The sequence below is a fragment of the Hyperolius riggenbachi genome, chromosome 1, assembly GCF_040937935.1.
Source record: "Hyperolius riggenbachi isolate aHypRig1 chromosome 1, aHypRig1.pri, whole genome shotgun sequence".
Lineage (NCBI taxonomy): Eukaryota > Metazoa > Chordata > Amphibia > Anura > Hyperoliidae > Hyperolius > Hyperolius riggenbachi.
In genome coordinates this window covers 613,577,251-613,596,986 of record NC_090646.1, presented here as the reverse complement: position 1 = coordinate 613,596,986, position 19,736 = coordinate 613,577,251, and the positions used below count along the sequence as shown (strand labels likewise).

Here is a 19,736-nt window from a genome sequence, read left to right as displayed (position 1 = left end):
TGTGATTGGATGATGTGCACATGGCTCCTTATTTGATTTGCAGAGAGGGAAGTGCAGCTGACATAGAGATGATATATATCAGTCATGGCTTATCAGGGAGCGGCAAGTGACATGTAAAATGAATTCCCGCAGGAGAGCTGCATCGGGTTGCCGGCGGCCGGCAAATGGACACAGCCAGCACAGCTGATCTCGCTGCGTACCCCGACTGTGGTCTCGAACCACTGCTTTAACTCACACATTAGGAGGGTAATTTACCAAAATGAATATACCGGTAATATTACATTCTTAGAAAACAGAAGCTTGCTTAGCTCCCAACTGTCGCTCTTTGGGAACCAAATCCCTCTGTCCCTCTTTCCTCCTCATTTGTCCCTCTTTCAGGACTGATGTACAGATCTGTGTAAATATTTGTATTTTTCTACATAAAATGTGTTTAATTGACTCTAAACTTTAGTCTCATCATTTAAATAAAATCAATTGTTAACATGAAGGAAAATGAACCAGGATAGAAAGGACCGGTGTGGTTTGAAATTGGATTATAAAACATTTTTCTTCTGAAATATTTATGGTATGTGTGGCTAGTTATTAGAGGTGTGGCAGGAGCATGATTAGGGGTGTGGCTTAAGTGTCCCTCTTTCTCATCTCAAAAAGTTGGGAGGTACGAGTTTGCCTTCTTAAAACAGAAGGTATTTGCAATTATCCAGGTTGGAGTGAGCATCAGCTTCTATGAACTCACCATGCCTCTCAGTGAATACTTTGGGATGTCTTCTTTCCAAAATGGGGTCATTTGGGGGGTATTTATACTATCCTGGAATTCTAGCCCCTCATGAAACATGACAGGTGGTCAGAAAAGTCAGAGATGCTTCAAAATGGGAAAATTCACTTTTGGCACCATAGTTTGTAAACGCTATAACTTTTACCCAAACCAATAAATATACACTGAATGGATTTTTTTTTATCAAAGACATGTAGCAGAATAAATTTGGACAAAAATGTATACAGACATTTTACTATTTGAAAAATGTCAGCACAGAAAGTAAAAAAAAAAATCATTTTTTTTACAAAATTCATGTCTTTTTTGATGAATATAATAAAAATTAAAACTCGCAGCAGCAATCGAATAGCACCAAAAGAAAGCTGTATTAGTGACAAGAAAAGGAGGTAAAATTCATTTAGGTGGTAGGTTGTATGACCGAGCAATAAACCTGATGTGTTAACCTTTCTGCTACCATTCTGACCACCTCTGAGATCACATTACTTTCACGGGGACTTTCTTTTGCCCCCACCACACACTTTGATGTGTTTGCAACACTCTTGGATGTCAACAGATTTGTGAGGTCCATTCTCCTAAGTAAGCACTTTGGAGACGGGCGGACAGCGGGTGAGGACTCTGGTGATGTCGCGGCTAATGGGGATGTGGCTTTGTCTGATATAGGAAACTTTAGGGATACCAAGTCTCGGTTGTCTTTGGAGCAATTGCTCACTGAGACAGTACCCCTGGTTTCTGAAGATGATGTTAGGCCCATCTCTATCCGCAACCCAGCCTTTTATCCCTCAGCTGCCCGTAGTCCGCCCGTGGATGCCTTTCAAGAGACTATAGAGAGGGAATTACTTGAGCTTGCTGCCACTGGCATCCCCAATTCACGTGGTAATCTTTCCTCTGCTGAGAAACGGGCACTCTCTTCCCTCAAGGAGAACGCACGTATTGTCATTAGGAACGCCGATAAGGGGGGAGCGGTGGTTGTGTTGGATGCTGAGGTGTACCGTGCTGAGGCACTCAGACAGCTCCATGACCCGGCCACTTATTTCTCCTCTTGGTGGCGACCCTACTCTTGATTTTGACAATCAGTTGCGTTCTCTTTTGTCTTTTGGTGAATGTTTGGGAGTGATCTCCAAGCGTTTAGCACAATGTCTGGCTGTTCCGTCTCCTATTATACCGGTTTTTCACCATCTGCCCAAGATCCACAAACAGGGCTTCCCCCCGGAGGGCAGGCCTTTTGTCCCCTAGCTTGTTTACCACCGGCACACAACGACCGTGCTGGTTAACTACCCAAGGTTCATAAAGATGCAATTTTTCTACTTGTAATTATTGCAGTGTTCATAATACCACTCGATCTATCATCTCCCTCTCTAACGGAAAAGGTTTTCCCATTAGACAATACATCAATTGTCACACGAAGTCCGTTGTCTATCTTATTTCATGTTCCTTATGTCAGGTACAATATGTGGGGTGTACTACCCGACACCTCAGACAACGGATAAGTGAACACTATAGAGGAGCTGGCTGGCTTACTGTAGAAATATCTAATGTGGCTAAGCATTTTAGGTCGGTCCACTCCGGTGACATGTCCTCATTTTCATTCCAAGGTATAGAGCGTGTCCAAAGACCTTTGAGAGGAGGGGACGCCTATAAACTTCTTCTCACTCGAGAAGCATATTGGATTTTCCAGCTAGGGACACGCTCACCGAGAGGCCTTAACGCCAGATGGGACTTACACTCAGTCACCTGAGAGAGAGACACACATATATTGTCCTTGTGTTTCTGCTTTTGTGCTTTTGTCCTTGTTTTGTCTTGCCTTGAACCATGTGTTTGCTATATACAATATTGTTTGTATTTATTGCTGCGTAATCTTGCAACGTATCTAATCCTTAGCATTTTATACTTCCTGTATATGTTTTTATGCTGATCACATTGTTTGGGATACTGCCCAATCTTTTATCATACATTTTTTGTGAAGGTGGAGCCTTGAGTAGGTGGTGTTGGGTGTGGTCCCACTCCTTTTAAGGATCACCTTTGCTCACCTGCACCTATGCTATGATTAAGGACGTGCAACGTCCGAAACATGTCAGCATGTGGTGATGGTTTTTAGCCCTTATGTGATGATTCAATAAAGCTGTTTGATTCTACCGACATCGTGCGGAACTCACTTTCTACAGCATCGAGCAATAAACCGCGAAAGCTGCAGTGGTCTAAATGGAGAAAAAGGCTCTGGTCCGAAAGACTGTGGTCCTCAAGTGGTTAAAATGTGAGATTTAGAAGAAAAGAATAATTGCATTCATAGAAACTAATAGGAATACTAAGCAATATGGAGGGGACTTGTGGAGGTGCTCCTCTGAGTGTGCTATTTCACCTGCTGCAAACTAGTTAAAATATGGGGACCCACTCACCTCATATAAACTAATAGATCTATGGAAAACAAAGAAACTAGTTGCGCTGGGTCTAAAAATTGGTCTAACAATTTAGTAAATAATGCTAATCAACTTAATGAAAACATTTATCAGAATTTATTCAAGATATGCTTATAAAACACAGACTGTCAGTTGTTGTATATGTTACGGCCAGAACCCGAAGTTTGGCCACTTCTAGTTCTGGCCGGCCACTTCGGGTTCTGGCCGGCCAATGCGCGAAGTGGCCGCTGCGCTGCGGCCAATGTTAGAAATGGATTGATTCCTCTCAGGTTAATGTATCTTCTGGCCGCAGCGCAGCGGCCAAACGTATCACAACTTTAGTGAATTTATTGCAATTCAGCCGGCGGCAATGTAACAATTCAAGCCGCCGGCTTTTTCTCTGCGCCTCTCTCTCCTTCCCCCCCCCCCCCCCTCGCTCCTCTTCTATGGGCAGCCGGCGGGGACACGAGTGGCAGCTGGAGTCGTTCGTCGCGGCAGGGGAATCCTGCCGTTCTTGCAGAGCGGGTGCTGGCAGAAGCAATGTCTGCAGCCTCCCCGCTCTGCTGCCCTGGCGCCACGAACGACTCTCGGGGACACGAATGTCCCCGCCGGCTGCCCATAGAAGAGGAGCGAGGGGGGGGGGGGGGGGAAGGAGAGAGAGGCGCAGAGAAAAAGCCGGCGGCTTGAATTGTTACATTGCCGCCGGCTGAATTGCAATAAATTCACTAAAGTTGTGATACGTTTGGCCGCTGCGCTGCGGCCAGAAGATACATTAACCTGAGAGGAATCAATCCATTTCTAACATTGGCCGCAGCGCAGCGGCCACTTCGCGCATTGGCCGGCCAGAACCCGAAGTGGCCGGCCAGAACTAGAAGTGGCCAAACTTCGGGTTCTGGCCGTAACATATATATAAAACAATTTTTTGCATCACAATATGGCATAAATTTCATGTTCAATGTATATACATATCATCCACTCCTTCAAACATACACAGACCTTCCAAATGTGCATGAAAAAAATCGGGATAAAACTTGGGATAAAAAAATTGGAAAAAAACTAAATTAGAGAGGTTTAGGGATAAAAAGTCTGTATAGTGTATCCTCTATTTGTACCTCTGGATATATATTACTATAATGTCTCTTGATCCTAAGTAAGGGTGAAGTAGGTTGATGAGCTCCAATGAGAAATGCCTTATGAGGGACTAATTACCACGTCTCAAGCGTATATCCTCTTCACTATAAGTCCTAAGTATAGCCAGATGGGTTGTAGTGTAAACCTTGGCGTCTATGGTTCCCACAAAAAGGTATCCACAGTAATTCTACTCACGTTCCTGATGAGTAGGTAGAAAGTCAGGTTGGAGTCCAGTGGTAGAGTCAGAGCTCCGGCCGGCTGCTCCGTGACTCTACTCAGCGTGTGCACAAGCTGTATCCTCAATCCGTTCCGCCGTCCACCTCCAAGGTGGTTCCGGGTGACCCGTTCCGCCGTCCACCTCCAAGGTGGTTCCGGGTGACCTAGTCACCCGGAACCACCTTGGAGGTGGACGGCGGAACGGATTGAGGATACAGCGTGTGCACACGCTGAGTAGAGTCACGGAGCAGCCGGCCGGAGCTCTGACTCTACCACTGGACTCCAACCTGACTTTCTACCTACTCATCAGGAACGTGAGTAGAATTACTGTGGATACCTTTTTGTGGGAACCATAGACGCCAAGGTTTACACTACAACCCATCTGGCTATACTTAGGACTTATAGTGAAGAGGATATACGCTTGAGACGTGGTAATTAGTCCCTCATAAGGCATTTCTCATTGGAGCTCATCAACCTACTTCACCCTTACTTAGGATCAAGAGACATTATAGTAATATATATCCAGAGGTACAAATAGAGGATACACTATACAGACTTTTTATCCCTAAACCTCTCTAATTTAGTTTTTTTCCAATTTTTTTATCCCAAGTTTTATCCCGATTTTTTTCATGCACATTGGAAGGTCTGTGTATGTTTGAAGGAGTGGATGATATGTATATACATTGAACATGAAATTTATTCCATATTGTGATGCAAAAAATTGTTTTATATATACAACAACTGACAGTCTGTGTTTTATAAGCATATCTTGAATAAATTCTGATAAATGTTTTCATTAAGTTGATTAGCATTATTTACTAAATTGTTAGACCAATTTTTAGACCCAGCGCAACTAGTTTCTTTGTTTTCCATAGATCTAATAGGAATACTAAATTAAACTTCCCGCTGGAAAATGCTTGATAGAATTTCACCTTAATGATGGACCAATAGGAAGCCCCAATACCTACAGTATTTACCTGTTAGTGGATCTGCGGATCCCGTTATTATTAAATGAGGATCCCAGACTCCACCCTAAGCTTCCCAGGGCCTACCCTTATTAGGCCCAGGGGTAAATACTATTGATGAGCTTGCGAAATGCCAGTGTGAAAATCGGACCGCATTACCGAGATTCGAAAATCAGAGAATTCGGAAGTGCACTGTGCGCAGCATACATCTGCAAAATATAGCAGATTCCACTAAAAAAATTATATTTTAATTATCTAACTTTATTAACAAAAGTGGCAAAAAAAACTACATTCCGCGGAAAACGAAATTTAGATTTCTGCGTAATTCCATGGAGATCGGAAAGACACATAATTCCATCAGAATAAGAAATTGGCATTTTGACCATCCCTAGCAAATACCCCCACCTCCCTGGGTATGAAGAGAGTTCCAGTCAATTTTGCCACCTCCCTTTTTCAGAATGCCTCCTAATCTGATATAATTTGTCTTTTTAGTTACAAAACCTACTCCGAAAAAGTTCCCTGGATAGTCATCTCCAATAGGATTCTGTGCCTGACCATCTCGGCAAGCCCCCGCTGTGCACAGGCGCCCTCTGCTGGCCACACTTACCTTCTCAGGCTTGTGACTAGCGATGAGACTCACTGCCCGCTCTGCAAACAGGTGAGTTGAGTATTTCTTCTCATATCCTCTGGCCGGCTCTTCTCCATCCCGAAAGTCAAGAGCGCACATTGTTTTATTCACAGCAGTACTTGCATAACATCTTTCATGAGTGTAATATTCTTCACCGCCCAAAAGATATCCTGAAACAGAGGGAGGCAGAATATGGGAGACAAGATTTGGTAAGTGTCACACTGCTACAAGCGATATATGATCAGGTCACTCTGCTCTAGCCAAATGACTTCATAGATTAACTGCAGTCACAGAAATTAGACAGTACAGACTTCTAATCAGCAGTGGGTCCTGCAACTGTTGTCCATAAACAAGTCTTGTGCACACAACATCCACCTAAACCTCCATGCCAAACTCTGGCCCTCGGGCCAAATCTGGCCAGTAAAGGCATCAAATTTGACCCCCAAGTAGTTTCCCTACTTTGCATTATGTTTGGCCCACTCTAGACCACCAGGGAAGCTATATTGGAGGTAAAGCCCTAGACCACCAGAGAAGCTATATTGGAGGTAAAGCCCTAGATTCAGCAGGGAAGACACATGTGGATGGAGGGGGAAAGCACTATACACAATACAATACAATAACATTTCTATAGCGCTTTTCTCCAATAGGACTCAAAGCGCTTAGGCTCTCTCAGATTCAGTAATTGGTAGTAGGATGAAGTATTCACACAACAAAAGTTATATTTCTGCAAATGCCAAACTGAACAGGTGGGTTTTCAGTCTGGATTTAAACACGTCCAGGGATGGAGCTGTCCTGATCTGTTGAGGTAAGGAGTTCCAAAACGTAGGGGCAGCATGACAGAAGGCTCTGGGACCAACAGTTTCCAAGTGAACTCTGGGTATGACTAGATTATTAGAACCTGTGGATCTGAGAATGCGGGGATTGCTACGCAGCTGCAACATATCTTTCATGTATCCAGGGCCCAGATTATTCAGGGATTTAAAGGTCAGTAGGCCGATCTTGAATAGAACCCTCCATTCAATAGGAAGCCAGTGAAGGGAGTGCAGGACTGGCGTTATGTGGCAGTGACGGGGTTGGTTGGTTAGCAGTCTGGCAGCAGTGTTCTGTATCAGCTGTAGGCGGTAGACACTAGACACCAGGAAACTGTGTAGGGAGAGAGAGGAAGTCACTAGACACCAGGGAACTGCAAAGGGGAGGGAGGACCACTAGACACCAGGGAACTGTATAGGGGAGGGCCATTAGACACCAGAGAACTTTATAAGTGAGGGGGGTGGCAATGAGGTTGCCCCGAGACTTGGCCCCCAGTGTTTAACTTTCATCCCACTTTGTATTTGAGTTTGACACCCCTGACCTAAAAAGTTAAATCTGAGAAGAAACAGTTAGGCTGTTACCGTGGGACTTCTTACCAAGAAAGTTATTTGTTATAAATCAGCAGTCTCCTGTTTGCATCTGGTCCACTGAAGGACTAGACTGTAAGCACGTTCCACTGGACTGCTCCGTCCTCCTACAATTCAATCCTGCATGATTGGGAGAGGAAGCTGGCCCAGAAGCAGGAAATTTGGGACCTTATGTGTTCTGGAATGGCAGGCAGAGGGCGTGCATGCATAAAGGGCGTCAGGGAAAATTGGAGGACCTAAAAACCAGATAGTTGTGATGATTTGCTCAGCTGCCTGTGCAGGCAGGGAGCCCTTTGACCATTGTGTAGGTTTACATGCTGCAGGACTCTGGAAAGAAGAGCTTCTGTCAGTTTTGCAGCTTGTGCTTGCAGAGGAATTTGCATACGTTGTCATGCAAATTGCCTGGCCACATTCATTGGAGGCGTGTACTATAAGTACTAGGTCTTTCCCACAATGCTTCGCTGGTCATAAGGATTTCGTCCTATGTAACACTCCTGGTGGGGTGTCAGCCTTGCTCTCTGTTTGAACATCAGCTTAGAGTAATTCCTGAATCTGCGCTAGGCAGATTTCCCTAGTGCAGTTAGGATTGTATTATCTGTATTGCCTGTTCTGTCTTGTCTTGCCTGTTGCCATTGTCCTGTCCCAATGGTGGTCGACAGGAAATGGTTCTGATCTCTGTTCTTGGAGTATAGCTGGTGCAGCGGTTGCTACCAGCTATCTCTTCTGTTCTGTCTCCTGGGATCGCGCTAGCTACTTTTCGCTAGCGCTGGGGATTTTTCTGTTCTGTCTCCTGGGATCGCGCTAGCTACTTTTCGCTAGCACTGGGGATCCTTCTGTTCTGTCTTCCGGGATCGCGCTGGCCACTTTTCGCTAGCGCTGGGGATCCTTCTGTTCTGCTACTCTGTACCTGGATCGCGCTAGCCACTTTTCGCTAGTGCTGTGGATCCTATCTCTCGCTTGTCCCTGTTTTCGTGTGTCTGTCTTGTCTGCTACGCTTGCTGGAGGCTCGGTGAGGTAACCGTTAAGCAAGCGCTCGCGTCCTCTGTTTCATGTTTGTCTGTTAATGGTTAGTTAGGCGTGCTTGTCTCTATTGTGCTTATCACGTGGAGACCGCGCATAACCGCGTGCACTGTTGCGAATGAGTGCGGTGTTCGCGGTTAGCTAGCGTTTGTTGTTTTCCGCATCTCCTCATTGTATTTGCTGTGCCTTTGCTAACCTCGTATTCTATTCTGATCTGCCTTGTGTCACGTCTGGCGATCGCACCTCTCGCGATCGCGTTCCTATTTCATATCTGCTGTTGTGTGTGCGCGGTCGCGGGGTGGCGACTGGATTGGCACACACACATACAACCTGTCCCTTTGCTCATTTCCATTTGCAATCGCCTCTCTTGCGATTGCGTTCTGCGCTTCGTACAATTCCTGTCTGGCATTTGTGGAGGTACAGAGGATTGGTTCCTCTGCACTCCCCAGCGCCATCTGCCGACAGGAATTTCCCTCTACAGGTGCGTAGCACCTTTTGCTGGGTGCCTGCAATTACACGCTTGTGGAGGATTTCCGCCGTGTCAGCGCACGCGTTGTGCGCTGATCACGGAGAAAGTTCCACAATCGTTACAATAGTAGAATATTCATATTCCTTAAAGTGAACCAGAGACGAAGCACCCTCATGTATTTTATCATATATAATCAGTGGGAACATTAGAGAAAACATCTACCCTGCTCTCTGTTTCATTCTTCACTGTTCAGCCTGCTTCTCATCAGCCCTGATAAAATCCCCGACTGAGCATTCAGTCTGGCTTTGCTCAGGAATCTTTATAGCCGAGTCATTATAGCAGAGCCAGAAGGAGGCAGGCTTGGGCTTGAAAAGACATCAGAGAAGACAGACTCAGCTATAAAAAATTCTGAGCAAAGCCAGACTGAATGCTCAATCGGGGATTTTATCAGAGCCGATAACAAGCAGGCTGAGCAGTGAAGAATGAAACAGAGAGCAGGGTAGGTGTTTTCTCTAATGTTCCCACTGATATATATAGTAAAATACATGAGGGTGCTTCATCTCTGGTTCCCTTTAAAGTGGACCTGTACTCAGAACTCCTCTCTGCTCTATAAGATACACAACAGCATAATAACCTTCAAACAAAAAAACATTTCTTTGTTACAGTGGATACAAATCCTAAAATAAATCTGCACAGTTTCTACTTCCTGATTTATGGAAGCAGACATATTGTTTACAGCCTGTACTTTCAAATGGGCTTATCTGCTTATCTGCCATAGGCAGTCCTGCGACACAGGGGAGGATCAAATTACAACTAGTGATTAGACACAGATTAGGGAAATTACACAGGCTAAACTCTTCAAATACATACAGGGTGCATTTCTGTTATGTTTTCATTGTGTCCTGTGCAAGAGTTCTGCTCCACTTTAAAAAAGGACTGCTGAAGAAATCCCATAAACAAATTAGTGATTCAGTCCATTGGCAGACATCCTAGTTTCAAGAAATGTATCCGTTTAGGCCTCGTTCACATCTGCTGCGCTGAAAAACGTGTGAAAGCGCATGGTAAAAAACGCATGCGCTTTAGTGCGCGTTTCTGTGCGTTGTGCTGCGCTTCTTTAAAGCACGTTTTGCTTGTTGTACCAGCAGCAGTTGTCAATAAAACTTTGTTTTTGTATGTAAATGTATTTTTTTTCTCCAATTAGGGGTAAAAAACGCATGCGCTTCTATGCGTTTGTACGCGCTTCTATGCGCTAAAAAAGCGCACCCATTCACTTGCATTGGTGTGCGCTTTCCAGCTCAACGCACAGAAATGCATGCAACCCTACATTTCTGTAACGCTGCTCAGCGCAGCGCATAGATGTGAACCAGCTACATTTAGTTACATGGGAAAGTAAATACCTTGCTGATCGCACAGGGCAGTGCGCTATAAAAAGCGCACAGAAACGGCCCTGATGTGAACGAGGCCTTAATTGTGGTGAATGCAATTCAAGTAGTGAATATAAACAATGAGGAAGTGATTGAAGGCTGCACGGCATTGTGTTCTCACCAATAAAATCATTTACAGTAAATGAAATTTGCCCTTTGGAATCCTGACTTGAGAAGCTACACCTTGCTTTTACAATATATAATAATCTTCTGAAACTGTGTGTAAATGGAAAGAAAGTGTGTGTGGCCTAATGCCGGGTACACTCCATGCAATTTCCTGTCAGATAGACAGGTCAAAACGATTATTTCTGACAGGTCCGAACTGATTTCCAATCATTTTGATCGGATTTCTGATTCTGATCACTTCTATACAAATTTGACGGGAAAATTGCATGGTGTGTACCAGGCATTATGCTAAGTACACACAATACAATTTTCTGACAGATTTACAGTCAGATCGACTATTCCCAACAGGTCTGATCTGATTTCTTATCAATATTCATAAGAAAGTGAACAATAAATCGATTGGGAAATTGATCAGAAATCAGATCGGACCTGGTGGAAATAGTCAATCTGACAGTAAATCTGTCAGAAAATAGTATCATGTGTACCTAGCATTAGTGCACCATGACTGGAGATAAACAGCCGACTATTTGATTACTTATAAAAAAATTTCCAAGGTGGCCTAAAAAGACAAATGTAACTTTACTTCCATAATAGGAAAACTAAAGACCAGGCTCAAACATGTTGCTTCCTTTGGGCAATCACTAAATAATACAATTTATTAGGTCAAGAAGTCTTACAGTGCTAAGGTCCCTTCCGTTCCTCATGTTTCCAGTGACTGCTTAACTGGTCACCTGACTCTCCACAGAGTTACTTCAGTCAGCAAATTTTCCTCACAGCATTTTCCACTGACAGGATTAATCTGAAGCAACACTGGAAAAAAACCTAGATACTCTCCTACGTAGAGCGATCTGGATTCCATAGAGCCTTCCTGGTCCACTCTCCGTGCCCTCGTTCCATCATTCCATTTGTCCAACTGGGCAAATATGCCTTCAGGAGCACTCATAACGGCTTCGAAAGTACTCGTGTCTCCTATGCTTCTGAACACAAGCAGGTCTGCACTGCGCACGAGGGAGTCTGGTGCGCAGTATGGCTGCACCAGTCTTCAGAAGCATTTAGGGATGCGAATACTTCCAAAGCCTTCCGAGGAATCCTGTGGGCGTGTAATTTCAATGGGGGGACAGGGGTGTACCGCAGGCATGCAGAGAAGTGAAGTAAGGTGAGGTGTCCAACTTTTTTTTTTTAGTGTTGCTTTAGAGCACAATCAAACCCATACCTAAAACCACAAGACAAATTCAGAAAGCAACCACGCTGATTGGGGTAAATTTGAAATTAACTTTTTAAACTAGAAAATCCCTTGATGCCAACTCATTCCCTGATTTACTGACACATATGAACTATACAGCTAAGTAGATTCAGTTTAGGCACTGATTATGAGTAAGTAGCCCCAAAACCTGCATAACTTATATGTATCAGTATTTAAAGGATAACAGAAGAGAGGGGGCTATGAAGGCTGACATATTTATTTCTTTTTAAGCAATACCAGTTTCAAAACTCTGTGCAATATTAATCCTTGCAATATTATTATTATTTATATAGCGCTGACATCTTCAGCAGTGCTGTACAGAGTACACGGTCTTGCCACTTAACCACTTGAGGACCACAGTCATTCTACCCTTTTTTCCATTCAGACCACTGCAGATTTAACGGTTTATTGCTCGGTCATACAACCTACCACCTAAATGAGTTTTCCCTCCTTTTCTTGTCACTAATACAGCTTTCTTTTGGTGCTAATTGATTGCTGCTGCGGTTTTTAGTTTTTTTTATATTCATCAAAAAAGACATGAATTTTGTCAAAAAAATGATTTTTTTAACTTTCTGTGATAAAATTTGTCAAATAAAGTAAAATTTCTGTATAGATTTTTGTCCAAATTTATTGTGCTACAGGTCTTTGATTAAAAAAAAACAGTCAGTGTATATTTATTGGTTTGGGTAAAAGTTATTGCGTTTACAAAACTATGGTGCAAAAAGTGAATTTTCCCATTTTGAAGCATCTCCGACTTTTCTGAGCACCTGTCATGTTTCATGAGGTGCTAAAATTCCAGGATAGTATAAATACCCCCCAAATGACCCCATTTTGGAAAGAAGACATCCCAAAGTATTCACTGAGAGGCATGGTGAGTTCATAGAAGATTTTATTTTTTGTCACAAGTTAGTGGAAAATGACACTTTGAGACAAAAAAAAAAAGTTTCCATTTCTGCTAACTTGTGACAAAAAAAAAAAATGAAACCTGCCACGGACTCACTATGCTCCTCTCTGAATACCTTGAAGTGTCTACTTTCCAAAATGGGGTCATTTCTGGGGTGTGTTTACTATCCTGGCATTTGGGGGGTACTAAATTGTAAGCACCCCTGTAAAGCCTAAAGGTGCTCATTGGACTTTGGGCCCCTTAGCGCAGTTAGGCTGCAAAAAAGTGCCACACATGTGGTATTGCCATACTCAGGAGCAGGACCAGGGCAGGAGGCAGCCTGTATAATACGCTTTGTATACATTACAAAGCGTATTATACGCTTTGCATGCGGCGATCGAGGGGTTAACAACCCGCCGGCGTTTCCGAACGGCCGGCGGGTTGTCGTCGCGGGTGGGCGGAGCCAGTTGCCGGGGGAAGCGTGCGTTACCAGTGACGCGATCGCTCCCCGCACATGCCGAAAGGACGCAACGCCGATGGGCGAATTGCGGTCCTTTCAGCTGTGGGCGGTCGGCAAGTGGTTAAAGTGGATCTGAGATGAACTTTTACTCATTGCATAATTGTGTTACTTTCCTATTGTTTATAGGGCATTCCTCAAGCCAAATACGTTTGTTTTTGTTTTAATACTCTTATTCCCTATAAACTAAACAAGCCACGCCCACAGGTTTTCAAAGAGCCAAGGCATTTTCAGACAGTAGCAAGGGCTCAAGGGCTCATGGGAGCTCAGTCTGGGCAGGAGGAGGGGGAGGTATTACTAGCCAGAGATTTCAGAGGCAGAAGAGAGGAGGGGGGGGGGATTAGGTTTTTTTCACAGGCTGAGTGCTGAAGATGCAGATAAGCTTGCCTGTGTGTAATGTTTACAAACAACATGGCTGCTGTTATTGTATGAAAGGAAGAAATAATGATATTCTATTGAAGCAGTTTGCAACTAGATTTGCAGTTGGCTGATGGTGTAATGGTTAAGGGCTCTGCCTCTGACACAGGAGACCAGGGTTCGAATCTCGGCTCTGCCTGTTCAGTAAGCCAGCACTAATTCAGTAGGAGACCTTTGGCAAGTCTCCATTACACTGCTACTGCCAATAGAGCGCGCCCTAGTGGCTGCTGCTCTGCTCTGGCGCTTTGAGTCCGCAAGAAGAAAATCGCAATATAAATGTTATTTGTCTTGTCTTGTCTTGTCTAGATTTGCTGTGTAAACTTTAGATAAGATATATTGACAAGTTACTTGTTATAGTTAGTTTTTCATCTCGGATGCGCTTTAACTGTACCTCAGAGGGGCTCACAATCCCTACCATAGGCACATGAATGTGTATGAATTGTGTAGTGTATGTAACGTAGTCTAGTGCCAATTTGGGGGAAGCCAATTAACTCATCCGTATGTTTTTGGGATGTGGGAGGAAACCTGAGTGCCCAGAGGAAACCCACACAGACAACAGGAAGAACATGCAAACTCCTTGCAGGTAGTGCCCTGGCTGGGATATGAATCAGGGACCCAGTGCTGCAAAGCGAAAGTGCTAACCACTATGTCACCGTGCTGCTGCGATACATGAAGATTTACTACATAGATTTTATTTTTACCAGCAAGAGTGGAATATCCCTGTGGGAAAAAAAAAAGAACCCTGGAGACTGTTTTTAAGAAAATAAAATACATCTTACCAAAGTAGGTGTCAAATCCTCTTCTGGTCGGCAGACACTCCTTCCTGTACATACCTAGATGCCATTTCCCCACCATGTGAGTGCTGTATCCAGCATCCTTCAGCAGCTCAGGCAGCAGCTTCTCATCCAGGGGAAGGCAATGGGGCTGGCAGGGCCATATGATCTCATGCTGCAGTCCTGTGTGAATCTTTGTATCACAACAAAAACATCTCAAAATGCCAGTATAAAAAGTTTCAAGTTACAAACGCGCCACAAAAAAAGCAAAAATATAATATTTTATTTTTGGATGGTGAGGAAAGCTGTGAGCAGAGATGGATTAAAGGAGACCCGAGGTGAAAATAAACTAATAAAATAAACAATTGCATCGATCTTCCTTCTCCTAAAAATTACTTTTTTTTTTTAAGATATTCCAGTTTTATTTTAATGTTTAAATCTACTTTTTAAGTTTTATCTGTTTTTATTGTTTTTGCTCAATGACACATTCATTGAAGTATGCCAGAGCTAAAATCTATGAACTATTGACCCTTTTTTATCTATTTCCTGTCTCTCAGAAGCCATTTTCTGCTAGGAAAGTGTTTTATGGTTGGAATTTCTTATCAGTGAGGGTCACACTGTAGTCACTTCCTGTCTGAGTCAGTATTGAGTCAGCCACTTACATGCCTGATATTTAACTCTTTCAGGCAGAGAAAGAAAAAAAGGAACACAGCACAGTTATGTGTGTGCTAGGCACTGTACATACCCATGTCTATCTCATCATGTCACATCGGGTATCCTTTAAGAAGTAATGGGGCCCTAGGCAAGGTAGTAGATTTGGGGCCCTAGGCAGTGTAGTAGATTTGGGGTCCCCATGTGGTCCTTTTGGTAAGCTGAAGTGGAGAGAGGACAGAGAAGGTGGCAGGTGGGCCCCTTCACACCCACTAGGCCCCAGGCACCTGAGCTGTGAGCAACCATTTGGGGTTACTGCTGGCTGTGTCACCCCCAGGAGGATTTTTCACTCGTTTTCTATCCCTTGGACCAGTGGCGTGACTATAGCCCCAATGCCTGCGGAGGCAGGGGAAGGAGGATCAGGGGCTATGGAGGCGCTGCCTGCGGAAGCAGGGGAAGGAGGATCAGGGGCTATGGAGGCACTGCCTGCTGAGGCAGGGGAAGGAGGATCAGGGGCTATGGAGGCGCTGCCTGCGGAGGCAGGGGAAGGAGGATCAGGGGCTATGGAGGCTCTGCCTGCGGAGGCAGGGGAAGGAGGATCAGGGGCTATGGAGGCGCTGCCTGCGGAGGCAGGGGAAGGAGGATCAGGGGCTATGGAGGCGCTGCCTGCGGAGGCAGGGGAAGGAGGATCAGGGGCTATGGAGGCGCTGCCTGCGGAGGCAGGGGAAGGAGGATCAGGGGCTATGGAGGCGCTGCCTGCGGAGCCAGGGGAAGGAGGATCAGGGGCTATGGAGACCCGCTCCTCTTCTCCCTTCTACCAAGTAGCACAAGAGAGCATCACATTTTCCTGCTCTAGTGCTGCGTTGGATCTTCTCCATTCTTCTTGGCAGCTGCACATCCTACTCCATACCTCCAACTCCTGATGCACGTCACGTGATCAGGAGTCATCAGTCCGCAAACACAGAGCGTGCGGCTACCGGGAAGAGCAGGAGACCCAATGCGGTGCTGGAGGAGGTAAATATAATGCTCCGCTGAGCTACTCTCCAATGTAGGAAGAAAGTGCTGGAGGGAGCTAAGACTACAGAGATGATATACTGCTTGTTTTTTTCAATAAACTTTAAGGCTATGTTCAGATTATAAATCACCAGCGCTGAGCAATTTTTTAGCGATTTTTAAAATCGCCTTTTCTAAGCGCTTTTCTAAGTGCTTTTGCAGAACGATTTTTTTTTTCACTTCCTGACGTCAGTCAGTAAACTCTTTCACCCGGATATGAATAAATACGAAGTATTTATTCATGAAAGCGCTGTGGAAATCGCTATACAAATCGCTTTTTCAATCGCTTTGCGATTTCCCTATACCTTCCATTATAGCCAAATCGGCCCGAAAATAGTACAGGCAGCGATTTGGGGAGCGGATCGCAATCGAACCGCTCATATATGAACACTCTCATAGGGAATTATTGCACAAACACTTTTAGGGCGATTTTCAAAATCACCAGCGCTTAAAACACCCCAAAAATGCTGTGTGAACAAACCCTTAGGCTGGATCCACACTATAAGCGATTTTGTGAGCGCTTGCGTTTGATTACCGCTTGCTGAGCACTTTTTAAAAAATGGCCCCCATTCACTTTCATTAAAATCGTGGTATAAATCTCTGTGATTGCGTACGCAAAAAAAACATACACGATTACAACAATTTTTACCATGACTTTAATGAAAGTGAATGTGAGCGATTTTTTAAAAAGTGCTCAGCAAGCGCTAATTAAACGCAATCGCTCACAAAAGCGCTTATAGTGTGGATCCGGCCTTAGGCCTGGTGCACACCAAAAACCGCTAGCAGATCCGCAAAATGCTAGCAGATTTTGAAACGCTTTTTCTTCTTTTTCTGTAGCGTTTCAGCTAGCATTTTGCGGTTTTGTGAAGCGGTTTTGGTGTAGTAGATTTCATGTATTGTTACAGTAAAGCTGTTACTGAACAGCTACTGTAACAAAAAACGCCTAGCAAACCGCTCTGAAGTGCCGTTTTTCAGAGCGGTTTGCGGTTTTCCTATACCTAACATTGAGGCAGAAACGCCTCCGCAATCCAAAATCTGCAGCAGCCCGGGAGTATGCGTTTCTGCAAAACGCCTCCCGCTCTGGTGTGCACCAGCCTATTGAAATACATTACCCTAGCGGATCCGCACCCGCAAGCGGATGGCAAACCGCAGCAGAACCGCTCTGGTGTGCACTAGGCCTAACTGTAGACTGCAGTGATTAGGAAGGGCATGGGTGTTGGATTCCAGGAAATGGTCCCCATGGGTTCCTGTTACATCTATCTGGGACATCTCCATGGCTTTGACAAAATGTATGCCATGCTAATTTTTCTATTTTTTTTTTTTGCATATACTGTACAGAAATAAAACACTAAACTAGACCCATCATGTGACCGGCTTGAGTCATGTGACATCTAGTATTAGGAAGGAAGTTGTTGCATAAAATACACAGCTATTCACATATTGCTGAGAAATATTGCAAGAAAGTCACATAATGGGCTCCATGTAGCAACCAGTTCAGGGACAGTGACACCACAAAGAGACAGTGACAGACATGCTGGCAGCCCTGAGATCATCCAATAAAGAAAGCAGCGGGGACACCGCACACAGGTCAGGGACAGTGACATCACACAACCCAGCAAGCACACAGCACACCGCTCTGCAGGGACAGTGACACCGCACACAGCTCAGCAGGGACAGTGAAAGAGATGCAGCTCAGTGACAGTGACAGGCACACAGCTCAGCAGGGACAGTGACACCACACACAGCTCAGCAGGGACAGCGACAGGCACCGCAGCTCAGCAGGGACAGCGACAGGCACCGCAGCTCAGCAGGGACAGCGACAGGCACCGCAGCTCAGCAGGGACAGCGACAGGCACGCAGCTCAGCAGGGACAGCGACAGGCACGCAGCTCAGCAGGGACAGCGACAGGCACGCAGCTCAGCAGGGACAGCGACAGGCACGCAGCTCAGCAGGGACAGCGACAGGCACCGCAGCTCAGCAGGGACAGCGACAGGCACCGCAGCTCAGCAGGGACAGCGACAGGCAGCGCAGCTCAGCAGGGACAGCGACAGGCACCGCAGCTCAGCAGGGACAGCGACAGGCACCGCAGCTCAGCAGGGACAGCGACAGGCACCGCAGCTCAGCAGGGACAGCGACAGGCACCGCAGCTCAGCAGGGACAGCGACAGGCACCGCAGCTCAGCAGGGACAGCGACAGGCACCGCAGCTCAGCAGGGACAGCGACAGGCACCGCAGCTCAGCAGGGACAGCGACAGGCACCGCAGCTCAGCAGGGACAGCGACAGGCACGCAGCTCAGCAGGGACAGTGACAGGCACGCAGCTCAGCAGGAACAGTGACAGGCACGCAGCTCAGCAGGAACAGTGACAGGAACACAGCTCAGCAGGGACAGCGACAGGCACGCAGCTCAGCAGGGACAGTGACAGGAACGCAGCTCAGCAGGGACAGTGACAGGCACACAGCTCAGTAATAGGCACGCAGCTCAGCAGGAACAGTGACAGGAACACAGCTCAGCAGGGAAAGCGACAGGCACGCAGCTCAGCAGGGACAGTGACAGGAACACAGCTCAGCAGGGACAGCGACAGGCACGCAGCTCAGCAGGGACAGTGACAGGAACACAACTCAGCAGGGACAGCGACAGGCACGCAGCTCAGCAGGGACAGTGACAGGAACGCAGCTCAGCAGGGACAGCGACAGGCACGCAGCTCAGCAGGGACAGTGACAGGCATGTAGGGCAGCAGGGACAGCGACAGGCACACAGCTCAGCAGGGACAGTGACAGGCACGCAGCTCAGCACGGACAGTGACAGGCACAGCTCAGGTACAGTGACAGGCACGGCTCAGCAGGGACAGCGACAGGCACGCAGCTCAGGTACAGTGACAGGCACAGCTCAGCTGGGACAGTGACAGGCACGCAGTTCAGCAGGGACAGTGACAGGCACACAGCTCAGCAGGGACAGTGACAGGCACGCAGCTCAGCAGGGACAGTGACAGGCATGTAGAGCAGCTCTGACCTGGTATCTGCCGCTGAGCAGCTGGCTGCGGGACGGGGTGCACAGGGGCTGCACGTAGTATCCATCCAGCCTCACCCCCTGCTCAGAGAGACGGTCCAAATTGGGGGTTCTGATTTCGGATCCATGGAAGCCAACATCATTCCAGCCCAGGTCATCAGCCAGTATGAATACCACGTGGGGAGGGGCGGCTCGGCTCAGCACAGCCTGGCAGAGGATCAGCCCGATCCAGGCGAGCAGCATAGTGACAAGGGGACAGTGACAGTGCCTGCATGGAGGGGGAGGGGTGACGCTGCCCTGTCTCAGTGTATCCTGGTCCTCATTCAGGAAGAACTGCCAAGCTCAAAGTCCGCCCTCTGCCCTCCTTCTCACTCTGCCTCTATACACACAGCCCGCAGCATCTTCCATCAGCCCATTCTAGATCTATCATGTGACCAACCAGTCATGTGACCAGCCTGAGGCATGTGACAAGCTAGTTACAGCGACAGGCACCGCAGCTCAGCAGGGACAGCGACAGGCACCGCAGCTCAGCAGGGACAGCGACAGGCACGCAGCTCAGCAGGGACAGCGACAGGCACCGCAGCTCAGCAGGGACAGCGACAGGCACGCAGCTCAGCAGGGACAGCGACAGGCACGCAGCTCAGCAGGGAC

General features: G+C 46.4%; 1 protein-coding gene across 1 annotated transcript in view; it reads right to left on the bottom strand.

Moving 5' to 3' along the window:
- ARSB (arylsulfatase B) overlaps positions 1 to 19,526 on the bottom strand; it is a 41,220-nt gene extending 21,694 nt beyond the window's left edge. Inside the window, exons 1-3 of the mRNA XM_068250265.1 lie at positions 19,089 to 19,526; positions 14,381 to 14,567; positions 6,085 to 6,275 (exon numbers count right to left, since the gene is read on the bottom strand). Of these exons, the coding sequence (XP_068106366.1) occupies positions 6,085 to 6,275; positions 14,381 to 14,567; positions 19,089 to 19,328 (618 nt within the window). The 5' untranslated portion in view covers positions 19,329 to 19,526. The remainder of the gene's footprint in view (positions 1 to 6,084; positions 6,276 to 14,380; positions 14,568 to 19,088) is intronic.
- Between the last annotated feature and the right edge of the window lie 210 nt (positions 19,527 to 19,736).